The sequence below is a fragment of the Daphnia magna genome, linkage group LG6 (genome assembly GCF_020631705.1).
Source record: "Daphnia magna isolate NIES linkage group LG6, ASM2063170v1.1, whole genome shotgun sequence".
Taxonomy (NCBI): domain Eukaryota; kingdom Metazoa; phylum Arthropoda; class Branchiopoda; order Diplostraca; family Daphniidae; genus Daphnia; species Daphnia magna.
In genome coordinates this window covers 6,058,814-6,083,992 of record NC_059187.1, presented here as the reverse complement: position 1 = coordinate 6,083,992, position 25,179 = coordinate 6,058,814, and the positions used below count along the sequence as shown (strand labels likewise).

At 45.6% G+C, this 25,179-nt stretch overlaps 2 protein-coding genes across 2 annotated transcripts; both read right to left on the bottom strand.

The window, feature by feature from the left end:
- Nucleotides 1-7,900: 7,900 nt before the first annotated feature.
- Nucleotides 7,901-9,324, bottom strand: LOC123473647. Its single transcript, XM_045174709.1, has one exon. It carries the CDS (start codon nt 9,310-9,312, stop codon nt 7,954-7,956), a length of 1,359 nt encoding a protein of 452 aa, XP_045030644.1. The 5' UTR covers nt 9,313-9,324; the 3' UTR covers nt 7,901-7,953.
- A 6,252-nt stretch (nt 9,325-15,576) lies between these two features.
- LOC116926225 lies at nt 15,577-17,149 on the bottom strand. The gene has a single exon (XM_045174930.1). It carries the CDS (start codon nt 17,041-17,043, stop codon nt 15,796-15,798), a length of 1,248 nt encoding a protein of 415 aa, XP_045030865.1. The 5' UTR covers nt 17,044-17,149; the 3' UTR covers nt 15,577-15,795.
- Nucleotides 17,150-25,179: the final 8,030 nt, after the last annotated feature.

Genomic DNA, 25,179 nt, shown 5'->3' with positions numbered 1-25,179 from the left:
TCCTTGCAATGCTGGTGTCAGTCCCCAGCCTTGGGGCAAGGCTTGTCGAACCGAATTCAGCGCCTTAGCCAATACATTTGGAGGACAAAGGAGTGGTGACAGTCTCCCTATAGCTGCATCTGCTAAGCCGGTTTGCCAGCCGTGCAAAACGTCAGCCGTCCAATCCAGTGCCCTATTTGCCTTTTCCACAGACCTCGTTACCTTCTGCAGGAAAAGTAATTCTCTGGCAAGGTGGGTCCAGCTGTCATTGAAGACTTTTCTCAGCTGCGCCTCAGAGCACCGATTTCGGACTCATGCTCCGCCAAGTGCCCCATGGTCACGTTTAACAGGGTGGCCTGTTCCTGGAGAAGGTGCACCACCTCAAGACCCTTCTTGTCAAATGACTCGAGCCTCGAGTGCACTGATTCCAGGTCCTTTGTCGTAGCGGTCCCGAAAAGCCAGTTAAGCAGCTGGCCCCCTCCGTCGAACAGCCCGCGCTTCTGCCTGCTTCCATCACCTTTCAGAGCTCGTTCCAACTCCCGAAATTCCTGCCTCCGGCGCTCCGCTCTTGCCTTGATTTCCGCTAAGTCACGTGCTGGACCTTCCAAAAACGGAGTGACTTCCATAGGGAAATTCCCCGTGAGTGCTCTGTCAAACGCCCGCACCATATCGTCTATCCAAACGATGACAAGTTTAATTACTTGTTCCGCTCGCTTAGTGGGCACATCATAGATGACTACCCATTCCGAGTCCCCCAGGGCCAAAGTACCTTCGGGATGAAAAACCGCTCCTTCGGTCGCGACGTATTTCCCCTTCATTTCATCTGCTTGAACCATTTGGCCTACGACACAGACCAAAGTGAAGAGCAGCATGTTCTTCATCCAACCGGGTGCCCGCTTCTTCCTGGTCGGACGACCCTCTGGTGATTCCCTTGCTGCTGGGGCCGCGGATTCTTTTCCGTCTTGTAGACCTTCGTCCATTTCAGCTATCGGCTCCAATGGCCGGCGCCTCCTTCCCCCCTTTTCTCTCCTGGCTGGCGGCTCCACAGCTGTCGCAGCAGTGCTGGCGTCGAATGGCACCCCAGTGTCGACTTCAGGCGTCTCACCCATGTCGGTTTCGGCACACTCTATACCCTCTTCAGTTTCGGCGCGTGCTTCTTCCGAGCCAGTGTCGGCACGCGCGACACCCGAGTTGGTGTCGACAAGTTCAACATCCACGTCGGTGTCGGCATGCTCTAGCCTCTTATCTTCCTCGTCGCTATCGGACACCTCGTCCGATTCCACAACAAACTTCTTCATCTGCGACACATGCACCACAAGAGTTTTTTTTCCACTTGGTTTCCGAAGCTCGTAGTTGAGCTCCGTGACCTGCCTGATCACTTTGTAGGGCCCCACGTATTGATGCAGTAACTTTTCCGCGAGCCCCTTCTTCCGCTGCGGGCGAAAGATTAACACTAGGTCCCCGGGTTCGTACACTGGTGCTGCACTGACTCTGGCATCGTACTGCGTCTTCTGACGTTGCTGTACCATGGCCAGCCGGTCCTTTACGTCTTCTCTAAGCTCCATCATCGCCTTCATTAGGTCTTCTGCACCGACGAGCTTCGTCTGGCTTGGCCCCGTCGCCGCCAGCAGATCCGCTGGAATCACTTCTTCCCTTCCATACACCATCATGAAAGGTGTGTGGTTGGTACTCTCCTGTCGCGCGGTGTTGTAGGCAAAAGTCACAAATCCCAGGAATTCATCCCAGTCTTCGTGGCTCTCATCCACGTACATCGCTAACATTGCTGCTAGCGTTTTGTTCTGTCTTTCAACCAGGCCGTTCGCTTGTTGATGGTAAGGCACTGTCATGCGATGTGACAGTCGCAACAGGGCCAACACTTCCCGGGTGACTTCAGCCGTAAAACACTTCCCTTGGTCCGAGGTCAATTCCCGTGGAAATCCATGTCGTACCACTACGTCCTCGACAAAGAATTTTGCGATTTGTCGGGCCGTGGCATCCGGCAAGGCCCTGGCTTCTACCCATTTCGTAAGGTAGTCCACCGCGACAACGATGTTTGTGTTTCCGTTTCGCGATCGCGGGAAAGGGCCCAGGACATCAATGCCGATACGCTCGAAGGGTCCCCCAACTTGCGTTATCTCCATCAGCCCCTTCTTCTTCCCTTGATCCGGCTTCCGGGTCTGGCAACTCTTGCAGCTTTGGACATAACGGGTAACCGCCCTGTCCATTTTAGGCCAATAAAATCTATGCCTAGCTCTCTCCAGAGTCTTTGTTTGCCCCAGGGGCCCAGCCGTGGGTTCATCATGAACCCACGACAATGCCTCCTTACGACGTTCCGGTGGCACACAAAGCCGATCAAACTCCTGCCCGAACCTGATTGTTCTCAGGTACAGCAAGCCCTCCTTGAGCATGAAGTTTCCGTATTGGGTGGAGTCATTCTTGATCATTACTTGCTTGATCCATCGCCACTGCTTCACCCGGTCTTGACCATCCGCCCAAGACCGTGTATCCAACCCTATAGTAGCGACTGGGATGGCCACCGCCTGCTCCTCCTCACCCCTTTCTTGTATTGGGTAACGCGATAGGGCATCTGCGTCATCGTGCAAGCTTCCTTTCTTGTAGTGGATGGAAATGTCGTACTCTTGCAACGACAGACTCCATCTCTCAAGCCGGCCACTTAGCTCCTGCTTGGTCATCAGCCAACATAAGGCATGATGATCGGTTTTTATCACAATTTTTGTACCCCAAATGTATGGCCGAAACTTCTTTACAGCCCATACAATGGCAAGGCACTCTTTTTCCGTTATTGTGTAATTTCTCTCCGATTTGTTCAACACTCTGCTGACGAAACAAATTGGCATGGGGTGCCCGTTTCTTTCTTGCATCAGCGCCGCCCCTATGCCGTAATCACAGGCATCAGGATGCACTTCGAAGTTCTTTGAATAATCCGGATGAGCAAGCTGTGCTGCTTTCACCAGCGCAGCCTTCAGCTCGGAAAACCCGTTCCGTTCCGGCTCTCCCCAACGAAAAACCCCTTTACCTTCCATTACCGTAAGCGGGTACGCCACCTGGGCGAAGTTCGGAACAAACTTGCGGTAAAATGAGCAAAGGCCTACAAAGCTCTTCACCCACTTCCTCTTTGCCTTTTCATTGGCATTAAGGTTTGGCCCCGGGAACATTTCTATAGCCTTACAGTGCTCCGGATCAGGCTCGATTCCGGCCTTGCTTACCACGTGACCCAGCATCCGCACACGCTCGTTCCCGAAGCCACATTTTTCCATCTTCAGCTTTAAATTGGCCTTTCGGAAGCATGATAAGACTTTTCCTAGTCTCTCCAAATGCTCTTTAGCATCCTTTCCAAAGATGACCACGTCATCCATGTAGACCAGGCAATCAGTCCACTTCAATCCGGCCAACACCATATCCATTAGTCGTTGGAATGTGCTCGGAGCTGAGCAAAGCCCAAACGGCATTACTCGGAACTGGTACAGGCCATCCGGTGTAACGAAAGCTGTCTTCGGCTTATCAGCTTCCGCGACTGGCACCTGCCAGTACCCGCTCTGAAGGTCTACAACACTAAACAGAACCGCTCCCTCCAATTTGGACAGTGCATCGTCAATGCGCGGGAGTGGGTACACATCTTTCGTTGTCACTTCATTCAGCCGCCTGTAGTCAATGCAGAATCGCCACTTCCCGTCCTTTTTCTTCACCAGAACGATGGGCGATGACCACGGACTTTGAGCAGGCTCTATAACCCCCTGCTTAAGCATCTTGTCGACCTCATCCTTAATCAATTCCCGCTCCCTCCATGCACGTCTCCTTGGCAGTTGTTTAATCGGTGCCGCTCCTCCCGTTGGGATTGCATGTTCAAGCACAGTGCACTGGCCCAAACAATCACCGCTGTCGGCAAACACATTTTGGAACTCTATCAGCAGCTCAATTAGGTCGTTTCGATCTTGCGCCGCTAAGGTCGACGCCACACAATGATCGAATGCCACTGGCTCCCGTGATTTTCCCGGCCGTCCCCTCACTTCTCCAGCTGCATCCCTCCCTTCACCAACTTCCAGAGAGAGATTACTGGTCTGGTCAATGGGCACTAGGTGACCGATGGATGTTCCCTCCACGATGACGTGATCCGTATGATCGACATTCATCACGTGAACCACTGCATTCGTCTTCGAGCAGTCGATCAGCGCATGACCCGCCGACAGTCCACTATTCTGCAGCAGTTTCTTTGACGGTCTGAGTAACATAATCGTGTCATTTCCTGCCGTCTCAGGGATTGACACTTTCACTGGCACCGCACTTCTTTTCGGCACCGTCACCCGCACCATCGCTGTCACTTTCCTCACTGTTTCATTCCCGCTGCTCGCTTCCATGTGGATGGCACCGAGTTCCACTATTGGCGGGTCGCTAAAACAAATTTTTAGCTCTCGAAACAGCTTCAGTAGATTTCTTCCCATGATAAATTCTGGTCCAAACGTCTTAGGACCAAGGCTTCACCCTCCACGGACGCGTTTTTATTCGTGACCGTTAAGGAAACCTTTCCTCTCGGGTTCATCGGTTGTCCATCAGCCGTCACGACCATCGGTCCTTCCCACGGGACTATTTTCAGCTTCAATTTACTCGCCAATGATGGTGAAATAACTGAAATTATTGCTCCCGTGTCCACCAAGGCATCGACTGGTCGTCCACCAATCCAAATTTCTTCGGTCGGCTGACGATCACCATTTGTCATTCCCATAGTCTGGTCTCCGCCAATCACCGCGCAGGCCGCCTTAGGCTCCTCCCCCTCGGGCTTCTTGGGTTTCATCGCCCTCTCCTTCTTTTCTTTTTGGCAGCTTCTTGCAATGTGTCCTTCATCATCGCAATTATAACAGCGAAACAGATTTTTCTTTTTCTGCTTCCTGTTCCATTCGCTTTTTCCCCATTCCTTCTCTTTCCTCCTCGAAGGATCTCCTGCCCGGGCTAGCTCGTCCCTCAGTTCTTGAATCTGGCGCTGTAGGTCTTGCACCTTGTCAAGGCCTACCGCCCCGACTGCCGGCTTCTCGCGCTCTCTACGCGCATCCTCGTACCCCCTCTCATAGGCTGTTTTTACGGCATCTGCGTGAAGTCTCGCCTCCTCCAGGAATTCTTCACACGATTTAATGCCCAACACGTAAAGCCTCTCGTAGAGAGCCGGGCTCAATCCCCTGAAAAGGTGGTCTATGCGCACCTCTTCAGCCATGTCTGGCTGAACCATGCGACACATATCCATAACATCATGGTAGTATTCCGTGATGTCTTCCTCCTTCCCTTGGACCCGCATGCGCAGCTTCCTTTCCGTCTGCCGCTTCAGGTTTACCGCCACGAACTGCTTCAGGAAAAGCGTCTTGAGCCCACGCACCTCTCTGTAGTGTGCTGGCTCGTCCTCAGTTCCGGCTACTTGGACCTCCCGGTCCTCCCAGTGCTCTGGGCGTGCGTTTCTCGCCTCAAGGCCTACAATCCATTTGTAGGCAGCACCCTCGAGCGAAACATCAATAGCCCTTGCAAGATCGTTATTCGACCAACGATTATGGCGACCAATCCTTTCGAACCGGTCTATCCACTCCATTGCGTTTTCCTTTGGCGTGCCCCGGAACTTTTCCGGCTCCTTGTAGTGGAACATTGGGCGTTCCGCCATGTCTTCCTCCTCTTCCAAAAACGGGTCCCACTCGAGTTCAGGATCTTCCAGAGACTGTCGGCTTGGCGATCCTCCTACGCTGAATCCGCCGCGTCCCTGTCTCACCGTTGCCGCTTCCTGTGGAGTACTAAACGCTCTAGGCCGTGGGCCTTCGCGCAGGCTTCTTCTTTCCAAGCCCACCCCTCGCTGCTCGTCGTTCCTCGCTTCCAACGGCTGTCCGCTGTCGCTACCCGACGATCTGTTGATGACCCCGGAGGTATCGGCTTCCACGCTAACTATGCGTTTCCTGTCGGCAGCGCCTTCCGCCCACGCCGACCCCTGCCACACCTCTCGGTTTCCAGTCACCGACCCCTGCGTTCCGAGCGAATTTGGGTCGTACGACTTCCTCCGCTGCTCGTCGATCCTTTCCTGGACACTGGAGACTGACACCTGCGGGATAAGCGACTCGCGGTCGTCGAACTCCGCCTGACGCGTGCGTGATCCCTGATCACGATCGACGACCCGCACTTCCTGCCGCTTCTCGTTACCCGCCCCGGTACGTGCGTTAACCCTTCCTTCGTTCCCTACCTCACGAGCCCCCTCGTGCTGCTTACGTGCAGCTACGGACTCGTATGTCCCTTCCGTCACAGCACCCCCTGCTTCCGGATTCCCCGAATCCTGGCACCTCTGTGCGTCCTCGAATTCCTCGCCCCGTGGCTCGGAATCAGACTGGAATTGTGACGGATCTGGAACCTCCCGCGGTAGGGAAACTTCCCTGGACAACCACGTACCTTTCTGTCCCAAAGTGAGGTCACTCACTTCTCCAGGAGGGCCTCTCGAACGGCCCTTTGACCGAGCTGAAGCAGCGCTTGCTGCCTGCAATCCTGTTGAAGATCGTGCTAGAGGTGTTGCCGCCCTCAAACCCGAGTAATAGGTCTGAATCTCCTTGGCGGCCTCTTCAGCTGCTCGTCTACGGCTCCTTTCCCCAGCGTCTATTATCACACCTCTCCCGTGAGACATTCACACGAGGATCCGCTGCGATCCCACTTCCCAAATACCCGCTCTCCCAGACCGTTGCTGTGGTCTCGTGCCCGGCAATAAATTGCCGAGTTCGATTTCCAGAGACCCCTCACAGCGAACGCCTACCTGAGTTAAAACGTGTACCTGATCAGTGAACAACGCAGTAGCATCTCCACCATGTAACAGATTCACTGGGTTTAAGGGATGTATTCAGTCATAGACAGCTTACACGACACACACACACAGCATTACACAGTAAAAGCACTGACAGTACTAACAACTAGTCTGAATCACTACATTGGACTGCCCCTCTGGCCGGTCATAGACGGGCTTTTGAGTCCTCTGACATCCGGCCAGAGTGACAAAGTCCATTGACATCGCACATTTGCATCTCTTAGTGTAAAGGAGTACACGACGTTGTCATGTTGTCTCCAATACGGAAAAGTTTAATTTAATGCGGCGTCTTTACTCACAATGTCTTGTATACTTAGCAAGCATAAAACAACACGCACGCAATAAATAAAAAGCCGTGTATTATAAACCGATTTGCGACAGTTAGCCGTAGAATAATTAAACAAGCTCGTAAATTGAGAGAAGAAGACTCATGACACTTTAAGGTTACCAATGGGTACTAACTTCAAGGCATAGACGTAATAAAGTAATAGTCAATCAGCTACTTAGTGATTACTTAAAGGGTACTTATTCTGCGGCTTGCAAGAGTTACGGTAGCGGGCTCGGCGGGAGAGCTGCAGAGGCCTAAGTTGGCACACGGAGCAGGCAGAGTAGATCTGATTGACTTTTGGGAGTTTGCGGTGGCTTTTTATATGTTAGTCATCATCCCGTGGGGGACATACGGGACAATGTTAAGGTACAGGCGGACAAAATCGGGCGGTATCGGGCGAATTTGGACGTCACGAAGAGGTATAGGCGGACAAATTCAAGCGGTATCGGGCGAATTTGGACGATTGTTAAAAATAGGCCGGGCAGTTTCGGGCCGTTTCGGGCAATTCCCAACAGACAAAAATATATCTATTTTTAGCTACGGCAGGTTAAGGCCGTTTTGGGCGGCTTTGGACAAATCATAAAAGTTTCTATTTATAACGGGCATGCCGAGACTTGTTCTCTCCGCTTGTTATATTTTCTAGAAAGTCTAATAACTAGGTCAACTAGTGGGGTATTAAGTTAAGGGGAGTTTAAGAAATAAGGTCTTAGTTTAATTAAGCAAAAAAATAAAAGGGCAAGAAGGGGCTTTGCTTGGCGTTTCGTTACATCGCTCCCCGTCATACTAGATTGCGTCCCGCAATCCAAAAGAAAATTCAGGGACCTGTGGGTCGGCTGCTTCTCGGCTGGTAAACCGCCGTAGGGGGAGGACGTGGGGGCTTACAGCAACATTTCCATATCAAACCACAAAATCCGAGGGCGTAACAAACACGAGCGATCAGTAGGAAAATAGCGATGAGCAGGATGATGAATGAGTAGACTTTAAAATTCTCGAACCAATTGGTAAAGGTTCCGAGACCTGCTTTCTCGGCTGCGGATACGAGGATAGCCGATGTCCCTGTAATTTGATTGGGGACAGTCAGGGAATGTTCGTTCATGGAGGCTGTGATATCGGCCATTATATCCATTGGGCTAATGAGGGCTTCTGTATAAGCGGGGTTGGTTTGATGTTGATATTCGAAGAAGTTGACGTCTTGATATCGGAAAGCGTCAGCCAAATCACGCTGTGGGATGACGACGGATGCTTCGACCGGTTGCCACGTGTTATTGCGATAGGCGTGAGGTTTGTCGTTAAAATTCACGATACCTCCAGCCCAGTAGCATGGCGTAAAAGCAGTGAGTTCCCAACCGGACCGGCCAATGGTGAAATTGTTGAACCGCGGTTGAGGTCCACAAGTGGTTGTATCCGTCGTGAAATTTACTGTTGTAGGGGTGCATTGTAGGGCTGAGACGATGTTTCCGGTGGCGATCAGTTTGATGCATTGCCGAAGACCCAGCTGTGCGGCTGCCAGCCATCCATTGTATTGGGCAGTTGACACGGCTTGTGCGTGCTTAGCACGTCGTTGGTCACACTGCATGCTCTGGATGACGCGGATAAGTTCATTTTCGTGACGGATGGCGGCGTCCTCCAAATACTGGATTCTTGCGTTTTGTCGGATGTTGATATCTAAAGGGTCATTTCTTTTTGTCACAATATCCTTGATGATGGATGGTACGGTAACTGCGGAAGGTCCCAATGGGTATTTAATGATGAACAAATGGTTGTCTCCGATCACGGTCCAACTGTCTATTTTTTTGTCGCATTTCACGGTTTGGCAGCGTGACGTCAACCGTACGTGAAAGTCCAACTGTTTGGAGTCGTCTTGGAGGATCCAAGTCCCGTTCGTTGAAGATTCGTACCAGAATCCCACGCCTTTCTCTAATTGTCGGATTACGATATCAGTTGGTTTTCCGTAGGTGTCGATCCAAAATAATGTTAGATGGTTATGGGATAGAGATCCATGAGATACGTTGGTTTTTCCTAGTGGCGTGTTTATCATGTCTCCTTCGTCAATTCGGGAAAGGACGACTTCTTCTAACATACAGTTGACTGTAACCACAGTGGTGGTTCTTAGCCAATAACCGAAGTCCTCCGGTTCTTGGTTAAATATCCATTTGTTTTCTGATTTCATCATTGGGCTCTCGTTGCATCGTCTCGATTGTCTCATGACATCACACTCTACCGCCGTCGTTTCCATGGCGATGCGTTCCGGAACGGTAATAACTTGTCCTACGAAATTGATCGTGATATGCTTAATTGATTTCCATCTACCACAGATGTATCCCGGGAAGTTAAAAGCTGCCTTTTTGTCGGTCATGACTCGATAGTCGACTTTCGTATTCGAATTGCGTGTGGCAGGTTCGCAGGAGCCATCGGAAAATTGGAGGAGTCCGACTCCGCTTGGTTTGTTGCAGTCGCATGTCGTGGTCTGGAATGCATTGGTTGAGGAGAGCAGTAGGAGTAGCGTGACGAGGGTCGGCATTATCTAAGGTAATCATAAAAACACCTTGATTTACTACCGTATTTCCAGGCCGTAAATGTTTTTTTTTTTTTTTTTGTTTTTTTTTTTGTTTTTGTTTTTGTTTTTTGTTTGTTTGTTTGTTTGTTTTGTTTTTTGTTTTTTGTTTTTTTTTTATAATTATAGGGTTTTGGGGGGGGATGGACATATATGTGGAGAGCAATGGAATATGGCCGTATATTAATATTATTATCTATCTGTATCTAAAACATCCTATCTTATATGGGGTAATAAGCATTAGGGGTCGATGGTCGGATAAGGGGAGCTACCGGGGGAAACATGGCGTTGTCGCAGGGGGCAATGGGGGGAAGTAAGATGAAGATGGAGGGAGAAGTGAGAGATGGCGAAATGGACTGCCGCAACGTACGTTTGCATACGCTGTTTGTATCCGGCTTTATTCCCGACATCCTAAATTGTGGGGGGGAGGGAGGTGGTTGTGGTGGGAGTTCGTTTATTGAGGGGTTTACACGAAAAAAAAGCGATTCACTATTGCAGGAGCGTGCAGAGGGGTAAGGAGTGGGGTTGGGCGGCTAATAGTATCGGATGGCTGAAAATGTAGCCTATTGAATCGTATAGCTGTTGGAGCCTTATCCGTTTTTATCGCAAGCATCCTATGGTATGAAGGGGTGGGGAACAGTCTACGTGACAGTCGTGTCACGGAGGGTTATTATGGAAATATGGCAGGTTGATTTTTCGTTTACCGTAGGAGTGGGAAAAAGGAATGCAAGGGGAGTGCTATATGGCTATATGAATAAAAGGGGTGAAAATATCATAGAGGGCGCACCATATGGTTGCCTGGGGCGTTTCCCCGAGATATATGTACGGCAAAAATTTTACGGGGTGGAAGTTGGGTAAAGGCAGAATGAGCAAGGGTGATATAGAGCAAGGAGATGGGGAAAAACGGTAGACGAGCTAGAATTATAGTTGATACGCTAACTCTATAGCGTATCAACTATAATTTTATTGCTAGTTTCATCCGCGTTTATCGGGCGCATCCTATATGATGGCCGATACGGACTCTCGGGAGTTTATGCAGCATTAACAGTGTCTCCCGAAAAACAACCCAGTTATTATTATAAGTATTTATTTATTTATTATTATTATTCTTATTATTATTTTTATTTATTTTTTTTTGTTGTGTTTTGTTTTTTATTTTATTATTATTTTTTTTTCTTGTGTTTTTTGTTTTGTTTGTTTTGTTTAGTTTTTTTTTTGTTTGTTTTATTTGTGTTTTTTTGTATTTTTTTTTTTTTGTTTTTTTTTTTTTTTTGTCTTTGTTTTTGTTTTGTTTGTTTTTTTGTTTTTTTTTTTTTTTGTATTCAATTGACAAAGTTTTTTATTTATTTATTTTTTTTTTTATTGAAAAAGCGAGAAAAACATTTTGTTGTTGTTGTGTTACATAGTTATAACACATACATAGTGTATAAAACAAAAGCTAGCACTAAGGAAAGTAACATAAAGAAGAGCTCCCTGTGGTTTATGCCTGGACGTGTTGGGGCCATGAATAGTCCCGGTGATGGAGTTGCTCTCGGCAGCTGTAGGTCCATCGTGGACATCCGGCTGTAGGAGGCCGGTGGCCACGCTGCTGGGGGGAGGCCGAATGGTGTCCATCTCCGCTCGCTATCTCCACCCGGTTGGGTGAGCCGCCCCACGTAGCGGTCTAGGGCGAAGATGTTCTCCCAGTTGGGAGTTCCATCCGGATGGCTGGTTATGCTCGGAAGAGCGTTCCGGTTCACGAAGTACTCATCCAGAGCATCATCGGAAACGTAATGCCCCAACTCCGCGGAAAGGGAGCGGGTTTCTGGGAGGCTGACGGTGTCGTCGTCCTCCGTGATGGTATCGTCCAGCTCAACGGTGTCGTTGAGCGACGTTTCCATCCTCCAGATGTCCTCGATGAGACTCCAGTCTTCATCCGAGATGATTTGGGGAGTAGACATGTTTGCTGTAAGTTTGTTGGGGAAGGAATGGATGCTTGACGTTCGTTTTCGAGGTCCTTAAATACTCATTTCTCCGCCATTCGTCAGCGTGTTGTAGAGTTAGTGAACTTTCGTTGGAGGATCTTGACCTAGGCTGTTCGGTTGTAAACGGCTAATTGTCCCACGAGTGTCGTCCAATGTGCAGCACTGAACTTTTATGTCCTCTCTTGACCTCGATTTGTTTATTTATTAGGTTTTTAAATTTCGGCGATGAGACGCGTCTTTGGTCTAATTGTCGACCTGGCGCGTAGCCGTGGAAGATTTTTACTTGAAACACATGTTTCAGTGGGAGTGTCACACATGTGTTCGGGAACCATGTCGTCCACTGTTTGCAAGGTTACACTCGGAGGTGTTGAAGTCGCGTCACTTTGAGATTCACTACTTTCCCCTTCCGTGTCTTCCATAATATTGTTTTGTTCCGTCACGTCGTGCTCGTAATCATTTTCACTTTCCTGTTGTTTTTCTGTATTAGTCTGGGTGGCGATGTGTTTCCGGAATCGGTCTCTTGTTTCGACCGATGATTCGATATCCGGTATCGGATCGTCCATCCATAACATAGTTTCGTACAACGGCTTAAGCCTGTTACAATGCACTAGTTGGCAGTTGTATGAATTGTCTGCTATATCCACTGTGCGGTTGGGGTATACTTTCACGACACGATAAGGTCCTCGGAATTTCGAAGTGAACTTCCTGTTGTCGCCTTTTTGAACAACTCTGACGTCTAGTAAGACTCGATCTCCCGGTTTGTAATCGAAGACTTTCGCCCTTTTGTTATATTGTTGTCTTTGTCGTTCCCTGGCTTTTTCGTTTTCCTCTCGTGCCCGGTGGAAGCTGTATCGTAGTCTTTCTAGGAGTTTGTCCACGTAACCACCTGATGAGGGTACGGCTTCGGGAACTGCCCCTAAAATTTTGTTTATGGGAAAATTGCAATCCCGGCCGTGCATCATGTAGTATGGAGATTCGTTTGTGGAAGAATGGACGGACGCTCGGTATGCAAAACAGATTTCCCCCAGCACATCTTCCCAATTATGATGTTGGCCGTCGACGAGTTCTTTTCTTAGCATAGTCGTTAGGGTACGATTAAATCTCTCCGTCTCCCCATTGCTCGCTGGATTGTATGCTGTGGTGAATCTTTGTTCGATGTTGAGTTGCTTGCAGAAGTATTTAAATAACCCGGACGTAAAATTCGGTCCTCTATCTGAGACGATGGCCAGTGGGGGCCCATGGGTCAACACAACGTGTTTATACACGCATTCTGCCGTAGTACGGGCAGTTTGATCGGGTAGGGCGACAGCGATCACGTACTTTGTGAAGTAATCGGTGATGACGCAAATACAGTTGTTTCCATTAGGGGACACGGGTTGGATAGGGCCTAAAAAGTCTATCCCGATTACTTGAAACGGGAATTTTGCTAGCTCATGAGGAAAAAGGAAAGCTCTGAGAGTAGAGTTGGTGTTTGCTATGCAAACTTCGCAAGCGGTACAATATTCTTTTATATCTTTTCTCATCGTGGGCCAGTAGTAATGATTTTTAACTTTTAAATAAGTCCTGAGATATGCCAGATGACCGGAAATGGGTTCGTCGTGCATCTGCTTCAACACTGTTCGGCGTAAGGTAAGGGGTAGAACCACTTGGGGATTTAAAAAATTTCTTCTGCTTTTCGACGTTGGAGTTTCTATTCGGTAGAGTATGCCGTTTGTAACTTGGTAGAGGCTAATTTCCTTTGCCCAGATTGGCATATTTTTTTCGTTTTCTTCCGAAAGAACTCCATCGTTGAGGTATTCCTTTATTGACTGACATAACGGGTCCGCGGCCTGGCTTGCTAAAATGTCCGGGTACGTCTCGCTCGTTCGAATATGGGCTACACGGAGGCGAGACAGACAATCCGCGTTTTGGTGCACACGTCCTGGTCGATATTTAATTTTGTAATTCGTGCCGGCTAGTAAAATAGCCCATCTGCCTAATCTTCCGTTGTTGTCTTTCTGTTCCTCTAACCACTGTAAGGGACGGTGATCGCTGATGACTGTGAATGGTTTATCCAACAAGTAGTGTCGGAAATGTTTAATAGAGAATACGACGGCTAAGGCTTCCTTTTCTACAGTGGCGTACTTCTGCTCGGCTGGTTTTAATTGGCGACTGGCGTATGCGATAGGTTTTTCGACACCGTCTTGTATTTGCGAAAGGACGGAGCCGATTCCATAATCGCAAGCATCGGTGAAGAGCAGAAATTCAAGCTCGAAGTTAGGGTACGCAAGTAGTGGGGGGGTGATTAGGCAAGTACGGAGTTTTTCGAAAGCAATTTGGTCTTTATCAGTCCAGGTGAAGGGTTTTTTCAATGCGTCTTTGTGTGTCTTTGCGGTTAAAGGTTGCGCAATAGATCCAAAATTTTCGATAAAGCGTCTGTAATACCCAGCTAGGCCTAAGAACGATCGTACTTCTTCCGCTGATGTTGGAACTTTATAAGTGGCAATTTTGTCTATTTTAGCGGAATCAGGGCCGATGCCGTCAGTAGAAATGACATGCCCAAGATAGTTCACTGATTGTTTCATGAATTGACATTTCTTTAATTTTAATTTAAGTCCTGCGCCTTTAATTAGGGAAAAGACTTCTCGTATGTCATTCAGATGGCTCTCGAAGGAATCGGAAAAAATTATTACGTCATCTAAGTAAACTAAAGCTTTTTGTCCTGCTACATCCCTAAGTATATGGTTCATTAAGCGCTGAAAAGTCGCGGGTGCGTTACATAGACCAAAAGGCATCCTAACAAATTCGTATAGATTATTTTCTACAATAAAAGCAGTTTTTTCTTTAGAGGATTCCTCTAGTTCGATCTGCCAGTATCCTGATGCCAGATCTAAGGTCGTAAAGAATTTTTTTCCATACAGCCTATCGAGGGTGCCGTCGATTCTCGGAAGTGGATAAGAGTCTTTTTTTGTTAAATTATTTAATTTCCTATAGTCAATGCAAAAACGCAATTCCCCCGATTTTTTTACAACTAAAATTACTGGAGCTGCCCATGGGGACGTCGAATGTCGTATTACGTTTGCTTGCAGCATTTCTTTTATCTGTTTTTCTAATTCTTCTCTTTGGCCTTGGCCTGTGCGATAGGGTCGAAGTCGAATAGGTCCTTTTCCTTCCGTATCAATAAAATGTTTTATTAATCCTGTACTCCCTAAACCAGAGTCTTTTGTCGCGAATAAATCAGTAAATTCGTTTAGAAGCGCAGCTAACGGTTTTTTATATATTGTGGGTCAACATCCACATCTGTTTCAGGAACACACCCTTCAGTGGAAACGGTCTCCCGAGAAGCAGAGTCTTGACCTGATGATACTTTGCCTATCAGTTGACAAGAGAATTCTACCTCACCCAGGGGACTATCTCTCGGTAGAGTGTGTGACATATTGGAATTGTTTTCTACAACAATCTGATATTTTCTGTTTTCGTTCGTAGCGTTTACGAAATTGCCTATGTATATTCCCTCTGGTAAATCCATACTCTGGGAAAATAAAAAGAGAGAGCTAGTGCCTAATTTATCACCCTGCTCTTTTAATGTGGCCTCTACAACTTGAGAAGATCTAGGGGCAATTAAAACCTTCCTAACTAGAGTCATGGCTACGTTGACCGTTGACTCTTGGCTCGTCGGTAATAACCCATCTTGTTTAACTTCTTGATTACCTTCCAGTTTGTCACGGGCAAGGAATATAGTTTTAGAGCGGCCATCAAAAATTAACTCGTGTTTGTCTGCGGCGTCCAGACCCAATATACATGATTCTGATATACCGTTCGTGACGATAAATTCTTGGTCTAGTAAATTGGCTCCGTAAACAACTGGTAGGGAAACTAACCTACTAACGGAACAATTTTTTGTTGTGCACATCGTATAGTTCTACGTCGGACTCAGAGCAATTCACTTGCTCTTCCAACGCTATCCGATTAAAAATATCTATATGTAAAAGGCTCCGCGCTGCACCCGTATCGAATAATGCTTTAAACGGAATATCGTGAATTTTCACAGAAAGTCGAGGGGCTGCTGATTTACTGAAAGCTGTAATTTTTGCGACTGATGGTATGGTTTTGGGGCTTAATGACCTATTCTCCGTTAACCCCATTTTACGGCTGGCCTTTATTCGTTTCCCTGGTTCGGTGAAGCGTCAGTTTCGTTAGGCTTAATTAAGTTTTTCTTCTCGGGGCAAAATTTCGCTACGTGGCCTACTTGTTGACAAAAGTAACAGGTAGGTGGCGTCTCTGGTGTCGATTGCGGTTTTATAAATCGAAAGCAACTTTCGATGCTGTGGTTGGTAAGGCCGCAGTTTGAGCAGCCAGCGGCATTTTGCGTTGCCCTATTTCGTTGGAAAGGTTGCTGACCTGAGTTATTTTCGTTAGGCCTGCCGAAAGTGTTGCCGACTGGTTGTCGGAACCCGTTCATTGGGCCTTGGCGGTTGAAACTGTTTTGGGGGGCGTGGTTTGAGAAATTTCCGTGTCTTGATTGGTTCGGGGGATAGCTGAAGTTATTTCTGGGGGGTTGACGTATCTCATTTGTTTGGCGAATGCTAGCCTGCATGATGCTGCCGAGGTTTGTTATGACGTCCGTTAAACGGTCAATTTTTCCGCTCAAGTCGGGCGATGTGCTTGTTTCTTGTAGAGCAGGTTCAGTGGTGGCTAATTTCAGGCAGGATGCGATTGAGTTTATGTGTTCACTTTGTTTTTCGATTGCTTGTAGGATAGCTGTTTCGTTTTGAGTGCTAGCTACCGCGTTAACAAATATCCTTTTGTCTTTTTCTATCGTATCCGATTGGACGCGCTTTGCGTACTTCTGTGTGATAGATACAAGTTCTTCGAATGTTGATACTGATTTGTGTCTTACGATGTTTTGAAGTTCTGGTTCCAGTCCTTGCAAAAATTTTTGTCGAAGTAATCTTAGTTGCGTGGTTTTTTCTTCGGGTGTTTCCTGGTTGTTGGAGGGATAGGCACGTGTGTATAGCGTTTTAAGTCTGTAGGCATAATTTAAAATATTTTCTTTTGGCTTCCGTTGTATCTCGTCGAATTGGTTTTGATAAAAATCAATGTCTTCGGATCCATGGTAGTTTTCTTGGAAGAGTTTCTTGATATCTTCGTATTCGTAAGTATCGCTGGATTCCAAGATGTTTTGTAGTAAGTCGTATGCTTCGCCCGACATTTTAGTTGATAGCATACTGATTATTTCTGCATTGTCCCAGTTTGACATGGCTACGACGTTATCGAAAAGCTTAATCCAACGATCGAAGCGAACAGCGGGGCTGCCTGAGAAATTTTGCAGTTGATTCAGCATGGTGATGGCTTCCCTGCCCTTACGGTGGTCATTTTTCCGGTAATAATTTGGGGGTGATGCCATTTCTTGGTTTTTTGTGATGTTTATGTTGTTGATTCCTTTTTCGTTAAATAAACACTCTTGGTCTTCGCTTTTCTTTTCGTCCCGTGTGACGTCAGTGGGTGAGTAATTTGTGCAGTTTACCCGAGCTTTTTTGTGTGTGCTGTTCTCGGGAGTTTGATAGCTCGCTTCTTTCGGGAAAGGCGTATATGCCTCGGTTTGTTTTAGAGTGTCAGCTCGGTTTGTATCAAACCAGAGACGGTGAGGATTTTGTGTCTTTTGTGGGGGGTAATAAACTGGTCCGTACGTATTTGGAAAATGAGGGATCGGATTCTGATCTTCAAGGGTGACGGCAGGGGTGTAACGTGGTTGAGGTCGAACAGGGGTTTGATCAGTTGACTGAATTTTGTACAAAATAGCGTGATCCCGATCCGGTGTTTTGTGTTCAGTGTTATTGCTAGGGTTTCGAGTGGCTGGATGAGAGAGTAGGTTCCTTGTCGTGTCGTGTGTTTGGTACTCGCTTCTTTCCGGAGCGCTGTGGTGTAAATCTGCGCTACGACCGCGAATTGGCCCTTTATTTTCACAAAGTGGAGAATGGATCTTATTTCGTTGACTGCAGCGGTCACAAATGCACACAAAAGGGCTGTCAGCTCGCTCGCTTCGTGCTGCCAGAGTTGTAGAGCTTTCGTGAATTTCTTCCTTTCCACGAGTTTGGTTAAGTTGTGCAATAGTTCTGAAAAGTGGGGCTGGAGTGGAAAGTGGGAATGATGGTCGCACGTCTCTAGATATGCACGCTGAATGGCCTGTCGGAGGGGATGGATTTGCTGTTTGGATGGGGTGCTCTCTAGCTCCGTTGTTATCCAATCGATTATTGCACTGGCTTGTGGATACGCTGGGCGTATGTGTTTCAGCTCTTGCCGGAGTAGATGGGCGTACTGTTTGTGCAATGTCGCAATCCTCGTCGTGGTGTTCCACTTTTCCATGCGTGGAAATTGTTCTTAAAGGGTATTCTATGATATCGGGGCTTATTTCGTCTCCGCCGATAGCGTTGCTGTGTTGGCTTAGGGCTGTCAGGATGTGTTCGATTTCGATGTAGGGCGTGAAAGGTAGGGGATTATTGATGGCGTTTGTGGTGGAGTTGAGCGTGTTAGGTGTAATGTTTCCTTGGGGAGTACTGGTATTTGGTGGTGGAATATGGAGATGCCCTGTGAGACGGTCGACTAATTCGAAAAATGAGTTGCTAGTGGGCGGGGGAAGGTCTGAAGTGTTTGGAATTATGGTCGAGAGTGCTTCTTCGATAGTCTGGTTGTCTACACGATCTTGGTGAAATGTGGTGGCCTCGTTATTTATTACACAGATATTTTGTATTGGCTGGTCAGTGTTAGTTTCGTCGGATGGGGTGTTATTTGTTAGGACCTTGCTGTTTGCTGGGTCCGTTTTTTCACTTACTGAATTGATAGTGGGCGTTGTGTTTGCACTATGTGATTCAGGGATGACAGTAATTTGCGGGGCTTGGGAAATAAGGCTTAATTGCGTAGTTATGGTTTCTGTTTTAATACTGCCTTCGTTGGAGCTTTCGGTACTTATTGATAAATTGGTTAGATTTGTCACTTTTTTGGGTGTAAAGAAATTTGCAATCCTGGTTATAAGTGACGGATTTACGTTGTCAGTGTTTTGGATGCGTATCTTCTTAGATCGTAAAATAGCCTCAGGATTATCTACTTGCTCTAAAGGTACGTAATTTAGCGTTGAACGAGTAGGTCTCTTATGGGAAGGAGGGAAATTGTGAGGAGTGTACGTATTAGGCTGAGTCAGATCAGCCGTGAAAGGTGGAATTTCAGAGAGTTCAACGGGAGCGTTATCAGTTTTATTAGATTTTTGGAAGAAGGTACGTCCAGTTTTAGGCTTAGCACCCGTATACAGCGACATTGTAAGTGAGTTCGAAAACCGCTGCCACCAGATGTAAAGGAGTACACGACGTTGTCATGTTGTCTCCAATACGGAAAAGTTTAATTTAATGCGGCGTCTTTACTCACAATGTCTTGTATACTTAGCAAGCATAAAACAACACGCACGCAATAAATAAAAAGCCGTGTATTATAAACCGATTTGCGACAGTTAGCCGTAGAATAATTAAACAAGCTCGTAAATTGAGGGAAGAAGACTCATGACACTTTAAGGTTACCAATGGGTACTAACTTCAAGGCATAGACGTAATAAAGTAATAGTCAATCAGCTACTTAGTGATTACTTAAAGGGTACTTATTCTGCGGCTTGCAAGAGTTACGGTAGCGGGCTCGGCGGGAGAGCTGCAGAGGCCTTAGTTGGCACACGGAGCAGGCAGAGTAGATCTGATTGACTTTTGGGAGTTTGCGGTGGCTTTTTATATGTTAGTCATCATCCCGTGGGGGACATACGGGACAATGTTAAGGTATAGGCGGACAAAATCGGGCGGTATCGGGCGAATTTGGACGTCACGAAGAGGTATAGGCGGACAAATTCAAGCGGTATCGGGCGAATTTGGACGATTGTTAAAAATAGGCCGGGCAGTTTCGGGCCGTTTCGGGCAATTCCCAACAGACAAAAATATATCTATTTTTAGCTGCGGCAGGTTAAGGCCGTTTTGGGCGGCTTTGGACAAATCATAAAAGTTTCTATTTATAACGGGCGTGCCGAGACTTGTTCTCTCCGCTTGTTATATTTTCTAGAAAGTCTAATAACTAGGTCAACTAGTGGGGTATTAAGTTAAGGGGAGTTTAAGAAATAAGGTCTTAGTTTAATTAAGCAAAAAAATAAAAGGGCAAGAAGGGGCTTCGCTTGGCGTTTCGTTACATTAGCATCCGGTGCTAAGCGACAAAGTACATTGGCGCTACACGACAATAAAAAATTTTCCGGTTAAGCCCTGTAAATATAACATTCTCGTTACTTTGTATAATTGATTATTTAATGCATTATTCACTGGAATACATGACGCTAAATTTACTTACAATTGATGACGCTATGATGATGAAGATTTATGGAGATTAAATTTATGGACCACACGAGATTCTTCTTCATAAACTGTCAAGCCACGGTAAAAGGAAGTACCCTACACCGTTGCCAGTATGGAGCAATTTTTCTACTTTACATGTTCACGTTTATATAATAATATATGTATATATGGACATCCATAGAATGTCCGTAAAACGTCTGACTTTCTAAACGAGGTCTGTCCATTTTCCGGCAGTTCCGGACATCCTACGGACGGCAAATTTTTATCCATTTTACTGGGACACAAGTAAATCCAAGGCTTGACAGCCATTGGATGTATTTACTTTGACCTCCAATAAAATGGATCAAAATAGACGGTCAATGGGATGTCCGCAGCTGCCGGAAAATGGACGGACCTAGTTTGGACGGCCGGACGTTCTATGGACATCCTATGGAAGACTTGTGCTAGTAGGGAAGACTTTCGGGAAATGGAGATATCAGCTTTTGAATGCAAAACCAAGACATTTCTGAAGAATTCGAAAGCAACTTATGACCGAAAAGCAAATGCTCCAGAAGACAGCAAAGACACAACTGGAAATTACTGATACCAGAAGGATTGAAAATTATTACCATAAAAAATGCAGAAGTCAAAGTCAGCGAGTAGAACCTACCAACCTGGATTTAATATCAAGAAAATGTTAATTTTAGTTACGTTTTTTATGAAACATATGTACTGTGCCACTGTGGTATTCTCAGAAAGCGTTGACATTAATGTGCGTGTATTTAATACAGATTTGTTTTCTAATGAAATTTTATTTATTATTTTTGCGATTATTACGGTTACCGAGTTCTATATCATAAGAAAATAAATTTGATGAATTGTCTCATACATGTCTTCAAAGATATCTTCAAGATAGCCTAAAAGATATCTTCCATACATGACAATAGACTACTGAAAAGATATCTATAAGATAGCTAATTAGTAGATGTTTTTCTGTCTGGAAGATATCTTAAAGATAACTTGTTCTGCTAGGGCTCTCTCTTTGTTCCACCCTTTTTTCAACAGAGAATAAAGCCGTTCGTTGTTTTTCCCCTTAAGTCATATTTTCATCTTCATTATTTTCACCCTCTATCCCTCATCTCTGTTATCACGTTCCATTGCACGTGAACGTGAGTAACAACTGAAGTTGTTATTAATCAACAGTAAATACATTGGTTTTGGTGAACTTGCTGTCAACAATAATATTTTTTGTTTTCTTGCACATAAAGAAATGCATAAATGCAAAATATGTTTAAAATTTGAAGAATCCGCTTTCATGCCAGCGCAAACATGAAATTTATCTGCGATTGCCCTGTAGATAAAAAAACCCTTGTAAAGATTTTTATTAATTTTTTAAATAGAAAAATAGTAAACAGATTTTCCCTTTAGCTTAATGCTTCACATCAACCAATTTCATTAAAATGATAAAATATATAATTAATATAATGCTGTACAATAGACCAAGATCGGATGCTGAGTTGCCAAGGCTGAATTCCGACCTGGGGTATTTTTCCTCTCGGGCCCTATAGGAGGGAAATGAAAAATAATATATTTAATTAAGTTGTAGTTAGTTTTATTACAAAATCTTTTGGAATCGTGTACTATACCTCTGTGCTGATATAATACAAAAAATTTTATCTCCAAAAAAGCTGTTATTTTTCCAGGAAACTTTTTGAAAGGTACTTGTTTACCTTTCCACAACACCCCCCCCCCCTCCCCGTATTACAACTGTAGAACAAGAAGCAGACGTTTTTCTAAGTAAATTTCTTTTTCCTTATGAATAAATCCTTTAGCATAATCAGATAACTTAAAAAGACTAATTGTGTCAAATAACTCATTACTGACATCACAAACTACACTACTCATGACATAAAAAACGAAAACAGTTTGACACTACAGTCACTAGTCACAGTCAATCACTTTACGTCTGCTACGGTACATTGTAAACAAGTACCTTTCAAAAAGTTTCCTGGAAAAATAACAGCTTTTTTGGAGATAAAATTTTGTGTATTATATCAGCACAGAGGTATAGTACACGATTCCAAAAGATTTTGTAATAAAACTAACTACAACTTAATTAAATATATTATTTTTCATTTCCCTCCTATAGGGCCCGAGAGGAAAAATACCCCAGGTCGGAATTCAGCCTTGGCAACTCAGCATCCGATCTTGGTCTATACAACAAATCAGACGATTAAAGTGGAATAGGGGGGTTTTATAACGATTCTTTTAAATTATTGGATGTTCAGTGACAACCATTTTTTTTTTGTGTGTCCACCATCAATACAGCCCTAAAAAATCATTTTTATCGGTCAGGACCTTTCAGATGGTATTGTTCATGGGCCTAACGGCAAATGAGCTTACTAGCTATAGCTACTAGCTTTATGTGCACTAGCTAATTGCACCTATCATCATTGCAAAGCTTAAGGACTGGTGCAATGCCGGACGGAACCAACAAATTTGGAGCCAGCAGTTCGCGGCGTCCAAATAAAGACCCGAAGAAGCAGCCGACGACTGGCTATGTGAAATTCGTTAACTCGCTACATAGTGTTGTTTCCCTGCTGAATTTTGCACTGCAAACAGAAGCGTATTCTGGTCCAAATCATCTTTGGGGTTCAAGACGACGAGATGTGGCGTATACTACTAGAAGAAAGAACCAAACTGACGCTCGCCCGAGCTACTGCAATACAGCGCAAGCTGCAGCCAAGCAGTCAATCAACATCGCAGCTGGCACCAGCCTCTCCGTCCAGGCTACCAGGCTACCTATTCCTCAAAACAAAGTCAGGAACTTTCAGGAAAATGAAAGCGAAAAACAATCCACAGCCGACCCGTCATTGTCAACCGTCGGTTGCTGGTACTGCGGAGCAGAGGTGCGTCATCCAAGGTCCAATTGCCCTGCTACCGGAAAGGAATGCATTTATTGAAAAAAAAGGCAATTTTAGTAAAATATGGAAACAAAAAACCCCCAAAAAAGATTAACACCGTCGCCGTCAGCTACACGACCAAAACAATGGCAACCAATGACCAGCTGGTCTCTATCACTGCTCTCTACCACAATGGTGACTAGCAGTCGAAATCAGAACCTTGCCAGACACAGGTGCAGAATCTACGCCATCTCAGCCACCGGATATTGCAAATTCTTCGGTTTCTCTAGAGAAAGGTGCCCATACTGTGACTGGAAGCCCAATTATAAGTCTTGGCACATTTCCAGCTACTGTCAATTGGATCATTAACGGAACACTGGTCTCGTAACCGTAATCGTCCACGTAATAGGCGACTTCCAACAACCTGATTTATCCAAGACAACGCAGTTCTCCATCGAGATGTTGCTGAAGGATACCCCCCCCCTAGAGAGTAAAACAAATCACAACGGTGACCGCCACCGAATCACCATCGCTGCACACCAACTTTCCAGCTTGCTTCAACTGTCTCCAGAAGCGACATATTTCAATGGTGGTCACCGTCGTTACAGCTACCCCACATAACACAATGCAGTCCGTCGGATGTCCGACAGATGTCGAGGTCGGATGTTGAGTACATCTTTTTTATATCCGCCGGACAGCCCGACATCCGATTTGGATGTTCTATGGATGTAATTTTTTTTTTGTTTTGACCACCCTCAACAGCGCCGTCGGACATTCTAAGGATATCCGAACGGGCTTTCATTTGGCTATAAATATGACATATATTGGACCTATAATCTTGAAAAAACATCAGGCTATATCGGGATTCGAACTCAGCTCTCACACACCACAGTCGAATATTATTCCACTGTGCCAACCGACTCATATATTGACTGTCATTTTAGAACAAACCAATCGAATTGTTGTAAAACACTTGAGTTTTTTTCGATAACAAATCACCAACAGGATTTTGAAGAAGTCAAGATGGTGTCGAACTTAGGTTAAACCAGAAGTGTATAAATTGCAATTAAACAATTTATGATAAATATTTTTTTTATTTTAAACTTCAGCATGATTTATTAAGTTTAAAGTAGTTTTTTATTATTTGAAATTAATATCCTATCATAAGTATACTTGCTTCTAATATTATTAAATGCCGAATAATATATATTTTCTGTAAGTTAATTTCCAATGGCTTGGTACCCGTAAGCTAAACGGCAAGCCTGTGCAAACAAACTCACGACTTACATATATTTTATTCATTTTTTTTGTAATAAATTTAAAAATAAACCACCCGGCAAATAGATAACTACGCCTTTATTTTTTTTTAATTTTTCGTATTGAATGCTGGACTTAAAATAAAAATACGTTCAAGGGAAAAATTTGAACACGGTTAAGTTCTCCCCTTTTGGAAACAAATAAATTTTGACAATTAATAATGAAACTTAGCGATCGGCATCAATTAGCTCTAATCGAGTTAACCGCCCCGCACCGATAAAGTGCATTCGAGGCTGAATTGAGGTGCGACTTTTTCAACCGGGGCGGTGCGGAGAAAAATTTGAGGTCAACCCGTTGCCCCGACGCAATTTTTTAAAAATGACGTTCTTTCGGTTTCAGAGTAAAAATCTGGGCAGGCGGGTAGAACGAGCTATTATCGGGGTTGTTATCGGATCGATCGGGTGAAACAGTCAATCGATTATGTCTTTTGCATCGATGAATCGATTGATTGCAATCGGGGTAGCTTCCCTGATTAAGTACCTCGATTAAACCCCAATTGAATTCGGGGAGAAGAATTTTCCACCCTGAGCCACGCCTCGTTGGCCCGAAATGAGAAACCCGATTGGCAAATAAGCGCCCCGATTGGCTCGAGGCCGATCCTTAAATGAAACAATTGAAAATCTTCTTGGCTGTTGGAAGGAGGTCCGTAGAATATAATTTTCGCACATCCATTGCACTTCCAAGGTGACTAGCCGACGGACATCCCTGGAACTACCCATTGAGTACATGGATATCTAACGGATGTTCGGCCATGATTCGGACATCCGACGGCAGAAATGTGCTATATGGGACCACACCACCCACAAGAGTTTGCGCAGTACAAGATCTAAACCAACTGAAACCCGAGTTTTCCAGGATTTTTGACGGAACATGTTGGCCAATGAAAGCCCCGCAAAGCCACTTTCAACTCGTGGAGCGAGCTACCTCAATAGTCATGAAAGGCACTCGTACAGTCTCCGTGCCACTCAT

Bases quoted from the DNA above. Each gene is read 5' to 3' on its own strand.
- LOC123473647 (XM_045174709.1), bottom strand. From the start codon at position 9,312: ATGATGAAATCAGAAAACAAATGGATATTTAACCAAGAACCGGAGGAC.
- LOC116926225 (XM_045174930.1), bottom strand. From the start codon at position 17,043: ATGGCATCACCCCCAAATTATTACCGGAAAAATGACCACCGTAAGGGC.